Here is an 18,229-nt window from a genome sequence, read left to right as displayed (position 1 = left end):
TCACCAACAACCCAGCCCAAGCAGATGCCTCCCCAGAAAGATATGACAACATAAATGTTATCTTAGAAGCATCCAATGGAAATAATTCTGGTCTACTCATAAAATGTAATTCACATTGTGTTAAGAACACCCTAAATCTCTTGGAATCCCCATGATAACGTTCTGGGGGCGCCAAAGGAACTGGCATAATTATACTCCTTACCCCTTCTGCCACTGAAGGCGCCCGTTGTATGTGTGGTAACTGATCTTCTCTTTCTAACTCAGGTGGAGAACCTGCGCCCCCTGAAACCTCATCCTCTCTCCTTTCTCCCCTCTGTTGAATTTGTGTAACTTTAACACTTAAGTCATCTACCTTTTGACTAAGTAAGGCATTTTCTTCCCGAGAAATTTTCAACTCCTCCCGTAACTCCCTAATCAAAGATCCTAACATCTCCATGGATTCGTCGGGGTTCATGACAGCTCGGGCGGACTAAATTATTGGCCTTTCATTCTGTCAGGCTGAGAGGTCCTGTATCCGCGGAAGCTGCTGAACCCCCGACAATCCCCCTGAGATGTATTTCCCAGAACTAGTTTTCAATACAGCTCTGTAAACTACACCCCAAAGGGAAAGGGGGAATGGGACAACAAAACAACACCAGGCAGACTGCGTCAAGGCTAATCAGTGCTGAACCTGGTTCTTCTCTTGAAATTTCTTAGAGAAGCGGATAAGAAGCTGAAAATCTCTCTTACTTGCGATACTTGAAATTCCCAGCAACTTCTTACATTAGGCAAAACTGGAAGTCTTAGTTCTTTGTTTGTCTTTTTTCCAACATGCACTGGTAGTTCAATTAGATTGTCTTTAAAATGTTCTTTCTTGTCATTTCAAAACTTTTCAAACTATTTATAATTATCTTGAGCCTTTGAATCCTTGAAGAAAGAGGAAACACGTGCTAACTGCACACGCAGGTTATTTCCATTAAAATTATCGATGAACTTCACATAGAAATCTTCCTGGTTGAAGAACACGCGCAAACGGATGAAGACGCGCGATCAAAATAATCCACACGCGCAAAAAATCCACACGCGCAATAATTCACACGCGCAATAGTCCACACGCGCAATAATGTTCTCCTGCGAGACACGCGAAATAAGAACACCCGCGCTATTGAGTTCAAACGCAACGAAGTGATTCTCACGCGCAAAATCACTCGCGATGGAAAAAACACACGCGCACTCTAATGGCAGGCGACGAACAGATTCTCGCGCTTTGTACCCCCGCGCTAAAAATCACACGCGCTTTGTATTTCACACGCGCTTTGTGCACCCGCGCTAAAAATCACACGCGCTTTGTATTTCACACGCGCTTTGTATTTCACACGCGCTTTGTACACTCGCGCTAAAAAATCACACGCGCTTTGTATTTCACACGCGCTTTGTATTTCTCACGCAGCGTATAGCTTTTCGCGCAAAGGATCACCCGCACAATAAAACTCACGCGCGTTTAAAATGGCACGAGACCAACCTCTACTCGCGCTCGGAATACACACGCTAGAAAGCACTTGAATACGCACGCGACAGTCAAAATCTCGCGCTAAGGAACACCGCACTGGAAACACAAGCGCACTCCGATAGTTCAATAGTTTTAGTAGAAACACTACTTTTAACGAATTTTCAAGGAGACTGTTATTAAGATGAACAGATTTACAGTAGAAATAAAGTCACTTATCTCCTGAGCGAATTCACAAAGATTTCCTGCTTTTCCTATCTTCAAAACGAATTCCTGCCAGCTGAAGACTTCTCCTGAACCCCCAAGAAAGTAGCCGCTCAACTGCTGAGATCTGAAGGATAAAATCCACCAGGCCTAATACTAAAGCAGGAGCAGCCACTGAACACGTCCTCTCAGATGGGGTTTTGATGATGAAAGGCACAGAGTGACAGTTTAGAATGTTCATTGTTGTTCAGCATTGTCTTCCAGCCAATCAGAGCTGTCACTGTGAGGCTCCATCTTGCCTTGGGTCAGAACCAGGATTCTGAATCAACAAGTTAAGGCCTAACCAACTATAATGGAAAACTTCCCACCCACACAAAGCTAATCTGAAAAGGATAATAATAAAAAGGAAACTTGAATAAGAGAAGGAAACCTGACAGAGACACACACTTTCCACTTCTCAACTGATTTCTTGGCGATGCACCCTGCAGGAAGATACAGGCTCCAGACATAGACCAGAACTTAGAATCCAGACTCCAGAACTTGAAGCAGAGAGGCCCAATCCCAAAAGCTGAAACCGTTTTCAGCAGGCCTTCAGAATCTAGCAACCTGATTCTAAACCCTAAACTTCCAAGGGGCTCTCAAATTCAAGATCCGGGCTGTGCTGTTTTGCTATTCTAGCCAAGAACCCTGTGCTAGAACCAAGATCCAGACCCGCAGAGCAGAGCTGTAACCCAAAACCCGTGAGATCCAGTCCAAGAGGCCGCGCAGACTGCAGTGCCGTGCTGAGATCAGAGTGCCAGAGACCTGTCCGGTGGCGAGAGAGAATCCCAGCCAAACCCTTGACCAGATCTTTGACGGGGCCCCCTCCATTCCAAAGCCATAGGAGTGAGTATCCAGTCTAGAACTGTACAGAATCAATCTCTTAGTTTAAAGTAATTCTATTCCATCTATCTCAACCTGTCCAGAACTGCATTATAGAACCTCTTTTGTCTATCCTAATTTCTCCTCTCCTCCACATAATTCTTGATAATTGTAGCAATAATCATCTTGGCGCTAATATATATTTTCTGGAGAAAGGCAATCGTCTCGTTCAGACAGAAACCATCCAGAAGCGCCTCTGGATAGTCGGCTGGGCTGTCGTGTAGGTTGCGGCTCCATAGACTCTTTAGTGTTAAGAAATCTTTGTTTCAAATCTTCAATAGCGCATTTTTCATTTTGAAATCTTGACTTTATTTCTGAAAAATCTACCTTCACACAAACCTCTGTAACTTTTGAACCACACGTTCTAGAACCGAAATTTAACTGTCATTTCGAAGCTAAGATCCTAAGCTTTCTAACGAACCCATCTCCTTGCTGTAATCTAATCGCGTTTTAAATTGTAATTTAGCTCCATTTCACCACATGTCAAAATAGCTGTTTCTTGTTTTCAACTGCTGAATTTCGTTTTCAATCTGATAATCATTCATGAATCATTGCTAGTGTTGACCTGAACCAATCCAAAGTATTTATCACTTATCCTGAATCTCCTTTAGTGAATTAAAATCATTTTAGCATATTTTCCCTTTCATTGCAATCACATTCAAAAGTATTTTTGCCTGTTTTAAAATCATACCTGTTTTTTCTAAGCTTGCTGGGGGAATTGGAATTGAACTGCATTATTGATTGTATTCTTGAAACCTGTGTGCCCTCATTTCCATCTCTTCATATTGCATAGTGGGGAAAGTGAGTAATAACAGGGGAAAAAGTGATCATATTATCTTTTGATTGAAATCATATCAAGTTTATTTCTGTGTTGCATTCTTTCCCATCATTGCATTTCCTTAAATCATACAAAGTATTCTCTGCTACCTTATCCTTTCTATTCCTACTCCTAACTGAGTAAAGAGACTGTTGATATTGTAATATTACCCATTGCTGATTACCGTTCATATTCATAAGTGTGCTATTCAGATATTATTTTATTCATGAAAGTGTGATATATATATTGTTCAATTCTTCAAATAAACCTTTTAATTTGCAAAACAAACCTACTTCTTGGCTCAGTGAGGTCGGGGAGATTCAAAGAGAGGGGCGTTATATAAGGGTTCATCATCCAGATTTAAAGAACTTTGACATAAATATATATATAAATAAGGGCTTCCATTGGGCATCCCATACTAAGCATTGACTTGGTTGGAGTGCTGGATTGAATATATATATATATATATATATATATATATATATATATATATATATATATATATATATATATATATGCATATATATATATATATTCTTTTTTTCAGTAAAACATGTTTCGGTAAAAAAATGCCTCAAATAAATATTCCTCTGTAAAATAACTGGATGCCACAAATTCTATATTTAATATAGAGCTGTACACTGGAAAATTGCATCGCCTTAAATTGGCTTAACAAATACTGTTTTAGCTTGTTTTTCAGGTCAACCCCTGACTCAAGGGAACAAAGTCAAAAGTGTATTTGGATAACATGCTTTCAAAGTGGGAGGTTTGATGTGGTGAGGGCCCCCATTGGCATTAGCTCGGCCATTTGGAAACCATATCCATTGATCAAAGGAATGCATTCAACATAACTCCACAATGTTATGACTTAAAACGAAAAGAAGAAATGTCCTCATACCGAGAGACTCACTCACACGGTATGTGACTAGACACAGTATTTTGAAACGTATCCAATATTGATAAAATTATACAATTTAATAATTCCCTTAAAACATATTGCATATACCCATGTAAGATGCCTCTGAATTCATGAGGAAGAGGCAAATCTAAAAGTCCATATTCTATTGATGGAAAAAATGTCTACCAAAAGATATGTAAGATAAGATAATAATGAGTACAAATTTTTCTGAATACACCCCTGTCATTTGTAAGAAAATTCTGACCAGTGTAATTTAGGGATATATTATCTAGGAATATCAACCTGTTAAGCAAGCCAATGGAAAGATTTAAGGGTATTTAATTTGATACCCACATGAAGTGAAGATAACGCTGGGATCGTGAAGGCTGATAAAGGCAAATCTAGGTCCCAATGGATGAGTGCTGATTTGTGATAATATCTGGAGATGAGAGAGATCATGGTCCTTGTCCAAGAGGAAGCCAGAAGCAGATTTTACCTGAGGCAGACCTGATTTCCTAGAGGTATATCAAACAGAGACCAGAGGAACCTAGCTGACTGGGAGATTACCTGAAGGTTCTGAGGGTCCATGCTGGCTTCATGAATTAAATGAATTTTCGGAAAAAGTATAGCATTCCACAATTCAATTTGATACAAGTCCTCTAGAATCATTTCCCTGCTATGTCCGTGGAGTTGGAGAAACTGGGGGGCGCTACTAGGGTAGGAGGATTCCAGATAGAATGATTTCATATTTTAGTTGGCAAGGCATCATAGCTGCTCACTGTATTTAAACCCAACTGAGATCCGATTTAGCATAGAACATATAGCATTTCTGTGCACAGCATGAAATGTCTCAAAAAACATAACCAATTGAATTCAAATAGAATGTTGTAGCAAGTTAGTGTGACATATATCCTGTTTTCTGAGTGCATTCAATTCAGAAAGAAGGGTATGTTAATTTGGAAGCCTACAGCATTTCTGCACATTCTGCCTCATCACAAGTTTGGTGGTAACCCTTAAATGTGGCGGTAATGCTATTACTGCTGCATTTAAGGATCCGCCAAATCACAGGCTTGGTGGATTTACCACCAGCTCTGATCTGGGGGCAAATCTGCCACAATTTTGCCAATTTTTGTTGCTATTACTGCCGGCGGAATAGTGCCGAACATTCACCGTTGGGCTCAATGGGGAATGGGGAATTCCCGAATGGGCCCAATGGGGAATGGGGACTTACCGTTCCGCCAAACCTGTGATCCGGCGCTAATAGTGCCCGGGGGGGTTTGCTGTAACGCTAATAGCCCCAGCGGTAATACTGCCGGCATTACTGCCCAACTCGTGATGAGACCCATTGTGCAGTTCTGTGAAATCAAAGCCAAGTATATTGAACCCCAAGTGTTTTCACAGGCAAAGTCAATAACTGAGACTGTAAACCGAGGCACCCGTCCCATAGTCATTCAGAGAATTCCTAAATCCACATCTGTGAAAGCCCAATCATTAATAAAGAGATATAGGGATGAAAGGGAGCGTAGCAGAACCAATTGCATTCCCATAGAGAAGGGATGCCATTTTAAATCAACAGTAACATTTCACCAATGACATTGAGAGGACTGTGATTTTGATCATCTGAATGTAGCCAACCTTACGGGCATTAAACGAAAGGAATCCCTGGCACAAGAAGCTGCTCCGGGGATCCGGAAAAAAAGTAATTACAGTAAAGGACAAGCAATTAGAGTAAAGGAACCACATGCGTGGTCATGTGAGGAATCCTTTAATCTAAAAAGAAAAGAAAAAAAAATTACTGGTGCAAGTGGAGTTCTATGTAGTTCACCACCTCAGGCTGGGCCTTCATGCTGGTTCTCCCCTGGCTAGCCGAGGAGTGACTGTGAGCACTGTCACCCTCCAGGTGGCCCCCAACACTGCAGCAGCCCCAAAAAAACACATTTAATTACCAGCGTTTCCCATTGCAAGGCCGCACCCAGCGTTTTCAGCCCTCCTTGGCTGCAGGGACTTGAAAAGGCACACACCCTGTCAGGTGTCTCACCAGGACTCCCTGGGCCACACCTGGCAGACACGGACTAGGTGTAAGCGAGTTGTGGAGCTCTGTCATTCTGCATCTAATTGCTGGGCTGCACCTTACACACGCAGCCCTGCCCAAGCAAAGACTTTGGGGCCCTCACACATTGCCGCTGATGTTGCCGGCTGTGGATTTACTTGCCAGAGTGAGCCATCACCACCAAGAAGAGCAAGAAAGTCCAGCACCAAATACCTTGAGACAGCCCTGTCCAGGATGACTCTGAATGAAGGTTTTTATATAGTATTGTTATTCAGTGCACTGTATGGACTTTGTATATTTTGTAAGACTTTTTCTACATTTTTAATATTTGAAAGGACTCTTTTTAAATTTTACTTTAAATACGCAGCTGCTTAGGAATAATTTAACTGAATATAGTGTCTTGTGATTTCCCGTTTTTATTAAAACTCTCAGAACCCTGCTTGTGTATCATAAGTGAAAAGGATAAGTGAGCATATAACAACTAAAAAATCCATACACCGGCATTCCTTTCTCCGCCTTTCATTGTGTGTGCTAGTTAATTTAAACCAGTGTCTTTTTCTTTAGGGGTATTTGAGGAAACTCCTACCCTAACCTTCTGCCCTTTCCTCCTCCACGTCACAGCAGGGATCACCAGGATGATCTTGGACCCAGGTAAGTGGTGGTTGGAGAAAGGTAAGAGGCGGGTCAGGCCTAAATTCATATAATATATGTTTTATTGTGTGCCCTCCTACACCTGTCTCCCAATAAGGTGTGTGGTAGACCCCCTGCTATTTTTAGGCACTGCTGAGATCACCGTTGGTGTGCCTATACCCTCCCTATCCTCCATGCTTACCTCATACCTACCCTTTTCCCTTACCGGGTAGTGTACAGTTAGCTAGTGAACATTTCTGTTTTTTTCCCAGTCAATCAGTTTTTTTTTGTGCAAGTTTTGGAAAGGGATTTGTATATATCTTTATAATAATTGTGTTCTTGATTTTTACCAGATTTTCCACCCTATCTGATAGACAGGCACCATCCTCATGGAGCGGATTCAGGAAGCCAGCTGAGCTGAGGGTGAGGGGATTAAGCCTGAACATCGCTTTATCATAGGTGCCATCCCTTGGAGTACACCTCCAAATCAGGTGAGCGAAAGATCACCTGTAGTCAAACTACCAGCAAGCGCACCACCCAAACATCACGGGCAATACCTGATGGGTTTGTAGGACCACCAGCCACTTTGACAATTGCCATCGCTGGGCGACAGGCACAAGCACTTTGGCACAAGCACTTCTGGATATCAGCTCACAGGCGACCGTCGTCTATGAGCCGTTCTACAGAACACAGTCGGCGCATATCCCATTGGAGCCCTTGGCTGGACTGAACCTTCTTGGCATGGTGGACAAACCTTTGCAAATAGCTGGCGTAAATCCGGGCAGTTTCCATGTGATGTAGCTAGAGTCAGCACTCCTATCGACACCCTGGCTCTGGTCTGCAGCAGTCAGAGTGAAGATCCATCAACACTAGTGGCAATTAGAACAAATTCCTCCATGTTTGCACTGGCAGCATTATGTCAGGAGATGGCTGGACTATGGTATGCCAGCACATTGTCCATGCACCCCATGTGTGAGCAGGTGTACATGCAATGAGAGATCTGGTCCATATCTCCACCTGATGGACCCAATGGAGATAGTTGCACTACTCGGTTTGGGCAGATCACAATCTGGCACATGCCACAGAGATGGTTCCTGGCAGAGTGAGAATCAGCAAGGAGCAACGACCAAGACATCTGGTGATGGAAGCACAAGAATGTGGGGAGCTCCCAGGGAGTTTACTGGTGCAGGGGACACTGGTGACAATGGATGGAATGGACCTGAAGTCCATCAAGGACCAGTCATTAATGTAACCAATAGGACCATCTGCTTGGCAGGACGCACCATCATCACACAGTTCCAACTGACCCCTTCTGTAGCCCCAGCTGGCCCATCCGAGATGTGTTGGATCTGAAGACATTGGTCTTTGGAGACTCCCCGATCTCGGAGAGGGAAAAGGACCACTTGAGGGAGCAGCTTGTCCTGCATGCTGAAGCATTCTGCACAAGTCCCTAGGACTTCAGCAAGGCCCACAAAGTGGAACACCAAATCAGGGTATATGTTGACACTCCCTATAGGACGCAGTCATAACGCCTGACCCCAGGAGACGTGGAGGGTGTATGCCGCTATCTGGAATACTGTGCAAGTAGGGATTATCCAGGAGTCCAGGAGCCCCAACGCTTCTCCCATCGTCATCGCCCAGAAGAAAAACAGGGGTATTCGAATGTGTCTCAACTACCATTGACTTAACACTCACAGTATTGTGGACCAGAACACCACACCCTAGGTGGACGAGGCATTAGTCTGTCAGACAAGGAGTGTTTTTTTTTCAGTCCTGGACTGTGACTATTACCAGATCCCGATGCATCCAGTGGATCATGAGAAAGCTGCTTTCATCTGTCCATTAGGATTTTATGAGTTTGTCAGAATGCCTCACGGGATCTCCGGTGCATCAGCGATTTACCAGCGCCTCATGGAAAAGACTGTCTGTGACATGAACCTCCTGTAGGTTCTTGTGTACCTGGATTACACGATTTTGTAATAGCCGGTCAAGTGGCACAGCGAGTAGAGCGCTCGCTTTGACATCAGTGCAGAGCCTGCGAACGCAGGTTCGAATCCCGGCAGCGCCAAACTCAGTGTTTCATCCTTCCGAGGTTGATAAATGAGCACCACACACCGTGGGTAATAATAAGCAGCGCTCAGATACCTGAGGGTTCGTAGCGCTATATAAATGCCAAATTATTATTGTGCAGGAGGACCCTTGAAGAACACAACAGGAGGCTCATGAAGGTGCTGTATCGCTGGTTTTTTATTGTCATTCATTAAAAGAAAGTCGATTTTTATGATGAATGACAATTCTTCCGAATACTTTGCAGAATGCTGTGAGAATTATTTATACACACTTGCTGATAAGTGGCGATGTAAGGTTTGAATTAAACTGTATTGCTTAGCAGTTGTATGGTCCTATTAGAATGAGATATTCAGCAATATGATATGTTTCATGAAATAGCTGTATGTGTGCTGGACCTTAATGAGGATTTCCTTTTGAAAACAAGCTGCCTATCTTTATATCTATAATATACTGCAGTGACTTGCCCGGCCTAAAATTAGGGAACCATGTTTGGTTTTGATTTAACTTTAATATAACAAAATACTGATTCCTACTATATCTTGCTTCTTGCCCCAGAATATTGGGGGATTTCATAATGGATGGTGTTAAATCAGAGAATGACCCTTAGCAAGTGTATTTCCAACAACTGTAAGAGAGACAGCGTGCGACTCACTACATTCCTGGCTTCGTCTTCAAACACCCAAGCTGCCAAATGACACCATACCAAGCCTTTTGTAATGGAACAGCCTGTCAGAATATTGAACATGTCAGATATTCCGGCCACTTTAGTAGAAGAATTAATTTTACGCCCAAAAGTTGGCCTGCAACCTTCTATTACATCTCTCCGATCTTTTTACATTATGAATTATTCTTGCTCTTGAGAACCTAAATTAGGGTACACAAGGCAAAATGTCTCCCATGGCGCTCTTTGGAGCGAAGGTCTGGGGCTCTCATTATTGGTTTTTTGTAACAAACTGGAAGGCTAATGGCGGAAACGGGCATTGGGCTTGCCCATTTACTAGTATATTGAAAGAAAACATTTGTAACTAACCATTTATGCAGAAGTTGCGGATGCTCAACTGAGACTATTTCATGAACTGTCCCTTTTATGAGTTGGAGCAATGCAATAATCGTTCAACCTGACTGCTTTTCTATTTGGTGCTTGAATGATGCAACTTGTCTTATTGTTGATTTAGAGGATGATGAACAATTCAGCAACTACACAATAGTGTACAAATGCAGTTTGCTCTGCATATATAAACATTATGAGCACTTGCTTGTGCCCTTTCACAATACCTCAGAGAAGAACACCAGAAGTGTATGTACTGGCAAAGAATCGGTGTATTTTCTGTTCACACAACTTACAGGCAATTTCAAGAGGCCTTTACTGCAGGACAGACAAACGATTGAGCTAGTGTGCTTTCCTACAATGCACTCTGCATGTGACTCGAAACTCAAATTGAACCTCCAGTGATGGCTACTGGGTGATGCTGTGAAATTCAAGGGATGTGGGAAGTCATGACCAGCTTAACTCGGAGCACTCCCCTTGATGTCCCCCATAATGCTATGTCTGCCATAATGCCATTTTATATTTCATTGTGAATAATGTAGAAAGGCAAACATCACACTCTGAACATAGATGAAAGTACAAGCTGTACACATTTCATTAGTCTGAAGCTCTAACAGTATGATGTCACAGTTTCTTGGTTATTTCACAATTAAATTTCATTAGGCCAGCACTCTTGTGAGTTTTATGCTGCCAAATACATAATAGAAAGCATAACAACAAAGGATATTAGTGATTGATCACTGAAATACACTTCTGACACTTTAAAGTGCCACCATATTTCACTGGACGGGGTTATTGTGTGCCATTAAGCTAAATACCAGGTTCACTTCAAATTAGGCCCGAAGATCCTTCAGCATTCAAAGGGAGCTAAGCCACAGAGTCGGTGTACATGATAGGATGCAAAACAGTGCAAACATTACTCATGTCCTCATTGGTGCAAGAAGCTGAATTTTCCCCTCCGTTTCCATAGAATTGACCACAAGAAAACTGAACACATTGAAAAGTAACGAGTCATGTCCTAAACAGCAGCAAGAAGTAAAATACATGTTTTTCTAGCAGTAATGAAGAACACGGCTGCATGCCGAGCAAGACACTGCCAAAATACTGAAGCAGGCCTGAAACACTACTGCCCCCTTGCAGCTTTATACATATTGATAGAATGGTTGATTATATAGAAAAGGCTAGTAACTGTTCCCCAGAGTCAGGCTACTTGAAGGCACTTTTTTCATAAGACCTTCATTGCAAGATAACGAGCTTCATTCCCAAGTTTGTCCCATGGGATACAAAGCTAATGTTTCAATGCAATAGTTGCAGAAATATGTTACTGTGACAACCATCTGGGTGACCAAAAAGCTGAAGTCACGGGAGCGGACACTAGAAGTGTCAATTGAATGCTGTCACAAGTCGCTGGTTGAGCTAATCTCACTAATTATGATTGGTTCATCTGCATGGTGATATTTTAAGGGTGACATGTGACCAGGTAGGTAATTTCCAAGCGGTTGTTCTAAAAACATCCTTAAGGGTTATTCTTATAATGTCAGCTATCATTGCTGACCAATTATGCAGAATTGTATAGGTCATAATCTAGGTGCAACCCTGGACAGAGCCAGTAGGGAGAGAGTGGTGTGTTTTTACAGGGTAAACTGAAATATTTCTTTTACTAATTTAAATGTGTTAAAATGACATGGTTTTGTTGATAAATATTTAAACCAAATGCGGGTGGCTTGTGGGTCTTTTGGGTCTTTTGTGTTTAGGCTTCCTAATCTGTTGACCTCATGTATTTGCATTGCAATTGACGCTGTCTTTCTAAATCTTGGCAACTTCATTTTTTCCCCATGGATTATTTGTAGTCAGAAGGAGATTTTTCTACATATTTTGGTGACCGGCTAATGTGATCTCCAGTGCCCCGGGAGCACCTGCCGTCCCTGCCGCAGACCGTGTGTTGCTGTGTGCTGCCTCCATTGAGCAGTCTTTTGTGCGCAGATTCGGTGAACAGACATCTTGTTACCTACATTTCTGTCTGGCCCTTGGAGTAAGAGGCGGGCTGCGCCAGATTGTGCCAGGCAGTGCCCGGGGAACTCAAGACACCTATAACGGGAGTGCGCAAATTGTGTGAAACGCAATGATTTTTTTTGGTTTCTCTCGCTCTCTCTATCCTATTTATTGTCGGCATTGCTTGTAAACATTACTACATGTTTTGGAGAGTTCCTCTGAATGGGGAAAAGTAATGTTTTCTATATGAGAATTGATGAATGTTTGAGGTGTAGCTGCCCTTGGTGTGGGGAAAGATGACTTAAGAGATTGATAACTTAGAGTAAAGTGATGAACAGTGATAGGTAGCGCCTCTTAAATTGAGGAACACCACACTATACATACAAGATGGTCCTATGTTGAAAGGACAAGCTAGCACTCAGTTCTACAATAGAGAAAACTTGAGGAGGGTTGAGTACCCTCGCCTCAAGGTAAGGAGGCGGAGGAGAAAAGATGCATATCATTGAGTACATAATTGTGTTTTATTACAGGTATTGTGGGCAGCTGCAGTTTTGATGTTTAGGCCTTGTTGGTGCCCTGTGTAGATAGATGTGTTTGGGGGTAAGACATTTTTGTTTCTAAATTGTATTTTGTGATGGTGTTTTGAGGTATTAGGTGTTTGTGTAAGTAACTTGGCTTGTTGCATTGTTATTTTAAAAATAAGGCCCCACTGGATGGGCGCCTGCAGACTGTTCATTTCTGAATGAGGTCAGAGCTTCCAGGTATCATGGGTTCCTCGTTAGAACATTTGTGTAAAGCACTTCCACACCACAAGGCAAACATTATAAAGTACCAGAGAGAGTGGGTACAGGGAATATTGGGTAAATTGTTCAAATCTTGGCCGGAGAGGGTTCATTCAATGAAAGCATATTAGAACATATGCATATATATTTATTGTCAGTTTACAAAGGAAAGCAATAAAAAAAAAAAGCAGACAAGCTATACCCAGTAGAAGAAAATTGCCCTGATGATGATGCAGGAGGAACCAATCAGGGTTGCGAACATGTCACTGCTCTGCCCCCTTATGGGTTATTTCCTCTCCGGCCAGTCACATGGTATAAAAAACCCCAGTATATGCCCCCAGTTGAGGGTGAAATGGGAGCACCAGAGAAAGTAGAATGTCTCACCAGAGATCCATTGATTTTAGAAATTGAAATTAAAGTGCATAGAGAATTAGAAGCAGTGTTACAGAAGGTGGAGGAGGAGCTGGCGAAAGTGACGAAGGGCTAAGGGGAGGGGCAATGCGCATCGATAGTCACAGACCAATGGAGGGCAGATGCATTTCAAGATTGACAGCAAAGCGGTACAGGACCCACCGATAGCAATGAGTGGGACAGCCCCCAACCAGGAGGCAGCCATGGGTTGGTATCTTTTCCATGTTTATGGCAGTGTGAGTATATCTTCAGTGCAAAAACATTACTGCAGTGGGATCAGAGGTGGGCTGGGCACCAAAAGTGGGCCTCTATAACAGCATGCAAGGAAACGCAGGCCCTCTAAGTGAGGTGTCGGGATAACCCCCACGAGAAGACTCAGGAAAAATGGTGTCCAAATAGTGAATTTTGAGGCACATTTCCCCCTAAAAAGAGTTAAACATAACAAAAAACTGGCATTTACATTTGTAAAGAGTGAGGGATAACATACTGTAAGATTTATGACACATTCTTTACTACAGAAGAATGTGGGGCCTGGGGAGAGATGGAAGCAAGGGAGTGGGGGCATGGGAAATAGGGTGGGAGGATGAGATCTTTAAGCATCTGCCATCATTTAAACATTGGCACACTGACAAAGGTGGGTTCCTACTGCACTGTAGAATTCTACTGTTCTGTGATGTTCAAATCTAAAAGATCATTAAAAATAATCTCGAAACTTGATGTAAAACGCAAGTGGAACCCAACCAGAATGTGACTGATATCACCCGACAGCATCCATGCTTCTAAGCGGGCCAGCGATACTTTACCAACACTCACTACCTAGAAGCACGAGGACCCCGGCCTCAAGCACTATAAAACGACACACTAATTGTTATAATTTAGCATGTAACCCGATGTCCCAAAACCCACATGAAGCTTTATCTAAAACCATGTGCAATGGGTCAGCTGTCATTTCCTACAGAGGTGCGCGCAAACAGTGTCCATGTGGAAATGCCTGGACCATTTTCTTTATTTTTTTAAAATATTTATTCCTAATTCGTGCAGCTCAACGGATATGTCAATGTTCTGAAATAAAGTGCTTTATAAAATTGCACGACTATTAAAGTGAAAGGCGATGATGGTGATATGGAAATATGCTATGTGCACACATGTGAGTGCATATTTGTGTAATAGAAATCACACAAAAAATTCGAAATATTAAAAACCATCAGGTGGTAGAGGATTAGATGCCGCTGTAGGTCCACTTTGTAGCAATGAATTAGCGGCTACTGACTGCAAACTGCTTGCTCCTTGGATACAGCGATTACACCGGACACACAAAGAGGGCGTTGAGATATTCAATGATGCAGTTGGCATACGAAGGCAGAACCATCACATGTTGGATAATAATATAGCACATGGTGACTATACCAAGCATTATGATGGCCCTATTGTGGCCTTTGTGTCTGCACTTGACACTCCGTATGACAGCCAAAACCTGCTGGCTTTGCCAATGCGTGCTTGCGATCGACATTATGTTCGAAGATGTCGTGAAACATGCACTGTGCACATTCAGAAGTGTGGGCCTGGGGCAACTGATGTATCGGTCTTGAAGAAGTGCCATGCCAGGTATGAAACACGTGTAGACAGAGATCTAATACGTTAGCTATTCCTTCCCCAAAAGGAGACTGATTCGTACAGACTTCAAAAATATCAGAATCCAGTATATATGAGAAAACATGACGTATCACATCACCAGAACTGTACATTGTGCAGACTATTCAACTTTCTATTTACCCCAGCTGTGAAGAAGCTCCGCACGCAACACCTACAGCATCCATATGCAACCATTTAAAGTGCAGCGATTGTTTGCTCCGTCACACGTTTCACTAACGCAACACCACTGGAAATGCCCAAACATTCTTTTAGAAAATGTCTTTAGTGGTGGACATTTAAAAACGTCATTGCATCATATCATTGCAAGCCTTCAATAGGGTGGTGGGGGCAGAAGCCTTACAATTAAAAACATGATGTGCAGCTGTTTAAAGAAATACATGCGTTCAGCGCCTTGATGCCTTCGGGTTTGGTGCGCTTTACAAATGACAAATTAAATAAATCAAACAAATCCGATTACCTGAATTGAGCGAGGAATCCCCAGGTGACTCAAAACAGGCACTGAATGGCTGACCTCTGTGTTCAGTTCAAAGGTCCCGTTCCAGGTTAATTCTGTGTTTGCATCCAAATCAGCAATGAACCGCTTGCCATCAAATTGCATTTCCAAAGTTGCCTTTGCCTTGTTCTCTAAATTCAGAAAAGAAATAAAGACATCCGATGAGTGGCTTTTATACTCAGTTGAAAGTGCAAATTGCATGCACAGGACCACCAACACTTGCGCATATATGCTGTTGGGTTGCTTGCATGCAATTTTCAAGTTTTGCAGGGTGGAGTGCAGGAGCCCCGAGTAAAAGAAGGCAAAATCAGCTTCACTTTGTACTTTTACTCTCCTGCTTGTAAAAAAAGTAAATGTCACTTGCAAATCATGCTTTGCAGGAAGCGTTTACTAATGGATTCGAATGCAATCCACATGCTCATTCACAGGTGCTGATCGGAGCCGGATTCCATAGGGATCCACTAGTTTTATGCAGCATGAAAATCTCATTGAGGTATAAAACGCTGTGTTCTTCTTGGACGAAGGAGGAAAGCAGGGCGGGGATGCATACTTTGCTTCATGCCCCTCCTCCGCCTTGGAAGAGGACTAAAGTGGAGTGGAGCGGTCGAGCAGGGCATACATACATTACACCTTACATTTACGCCTTGTCTTAATGCTCGACTGAGCTTAAAATCACCCCCTAAGTAAGGATGTTGGGATCTCAATGAGTAATGCAATGGTGGTGTGTGGCTGAAAATGCATGACATTGGGCCACATGAGGACCCTGGCGCTAAGTGTTTAACGGCGCCGTAAAAGGCTGCGGCGCCTTTAAACACTTTGCGCCTTACTACGAGGTCCCTTTGCGGGACCCGACCTTAACGGCTGGTCTAGATCAGCCGTTAAAGTAGGGACCCGCAAAGGGACCTTGGTGCTAAGTACGGTACCGCAATTTGCGGTACCGTACTTAGCGCCTTCCCCATTCCCATAGAGCCCTATGGGGCGAAAATGGGAATGGGGAAGGGCCGTGGTTCAATGGGGAATTACCGCCCCGCCAACCTTGGAATGGGGTGGGAATTCCCCATTGAACATGGCAGACCCGTTAATACAAAAAAGGTAGCAGGCGCCCCTCTCTCGAAAGAACAAGGCACGATAACCTGTTCAGTGGTTATTAACCACATTGAGAGTTCACAGCCATTGCTTTTTGCTCACTGTACCTTCACAGATGGGAAATATCCATTTGCATATCAGTCTTTGTCCCGCCCACAAGGGCAGTCCAGCACCGAAATGCTGTGGCAATTCCTCTCTGAACAAGAGTACCATCAGCAACCCCATACACGTGTTTCAGCCTTGTTGGGCATCATCAGTGAGGTGAAGCTGAGCCTCTGTAAGCACAGTGGCGGACCCGTTATAACACCGGCACCAACCATGGTGCTAATAGCGCCATGGTTTAGCGCCGGAGAATCTCCCGGATGACTCCAGCTTGAACACTGTGCTGCTCATTTCAGAAGTCCGTGAAGCGTGACTGAAGGTGCATAGGTATTACTCCTGTCTTAACGCCTCCATTCAGGCTCGGGGGGGCATTTACAGGGTGGAATGGGAGTTACATTTCCACCTTTCCTTTACCCTACGCCTTCAAAAACAATGTGGTTGTACGCTAGCATGAGAGTTTCATGCCGGTATAAAAATCAATGATTTACGAGAATACGCGGGAAATCATTGAACGCGCTCCCATGCGTACATGACAGGCAGCGTTTACTCATTTTATACAGCAGTGTTCAATACACTTCCCCGCAGTGCAAATTACGAACATTGACCGTAGGGGACCGGTTTATGCATAAGTGCAAACGTGAGCGGTCTGATCCGGTCAATGTGCGCTAATGCTTAAAAGGAGCTCATATGTCAGATGGACAAAATGCTTCTAACTCACACAGAAATCCATATGCATTTCCATGTTGTGCCAGGCAAACATTGTCACTGTCCGCACACACAAATTGCAAATGCACGGTGAGTCACGTGAATCCCGTATGCACCATGAACCACTTGCGCTGTATACGTGTGTACACTTCGCACACAAATGGGCCTGGTTCACACAATAAATCAGCAAATCACCATGCACAAGTCGCTGGTCATTCAACTTCAACAATGGGAAGGTGAAAAGGGGAAGATCGTTTTTATTTTGAACATGGTGACCAATTGCATGGGAAGTGAACCACTTTCAAGCAATTTCTTTTTTTTTTAAAGTGATATTTATTCCTGCCTATTCGCCCCTGTAGACAAAGTTGGAACAGGGTGAAATTTCTAAACGAGCAAGTACCTTGTTTTTTCGTGTGAATCGAGTTTTTATATTTGCATGTGTGATTTGTTCCTAATGTTCATTGCCCATAGACAAAGCCATTTGGCACATCCGAAGTGTGAGTAATGGGCGGTGTTAAGTCACAAGCACACATTTTTCAGAATGCAAAAGTTTCCTAGAGCTTTTGGAAAGAACGGATGGAATTGGCAAGATGAAGGTGGGGCAGTGCAGATTTGGGTGTAAGTGAAATGACAAAGGTCACACATAGACTCTTTCTCTGTCTCTCACACACACTCTTAATCACTGTCTATCATTCTCTAGCTCTCTCGCTCCACTTCATAGACCAATGAGTCGGTGGAGAGAGCGCAAGTTATCATCAAGCACTTGAAGGTTTTGCTGGACATCGTTTCTTTTAGCTAGCCAAATCAATTTCCTCTAACTGCCTTAAATACTGGAAGCAATGTCTTCAAATTAAGACCAGGGTAGGAAGAGGTGAAGCCCC

General features: G+C 43.1%; 1 protein-coding gene across 2 annotated transcripts in view; it reads right to left on the bottom strand.

Moving 5' to 3' along the window:
* Nucleotides 1-18,229, bottom strand: part of LOC138569646 (uncharacterized) — a 1,436,407-nt gene that overhangs the window by 430,043 nt on the left and 988,135 nt on the right. For both annotated transcript variants that reach the window (XM_069647797.1, XM_069647798.1), the window contains exon 51: nt 15,420-15,586. In XM_069647797.1, the coding sequence (XP_069503898.1) occupies nt 15,420-15,586 (167 nt within the window). The remainder of the gene's footprint in view (nt 1-15,419; nt 15,587-18,229) is intronic.

Source organism: Ambystoma mexicanum, chromosome 2q, assembly GCF_040938575.1.
Source record: "Ambystoma mexicanum isolate Mex_15411 chromosome 2q, UKY_AmexF1_1, whole genome shotgun sequence".
Taxonomy (NCBI): Eukaryota; Metazoa; Chordata; class Amphibia; order Caudata; family Ambystomatidae; genus Ambystoma; species Ambystoma mexicanum.
Note: the sequence above shows the minus strand (reverse complement) of the source record. Positions and strands in the feature narration are given on the sequence as shown.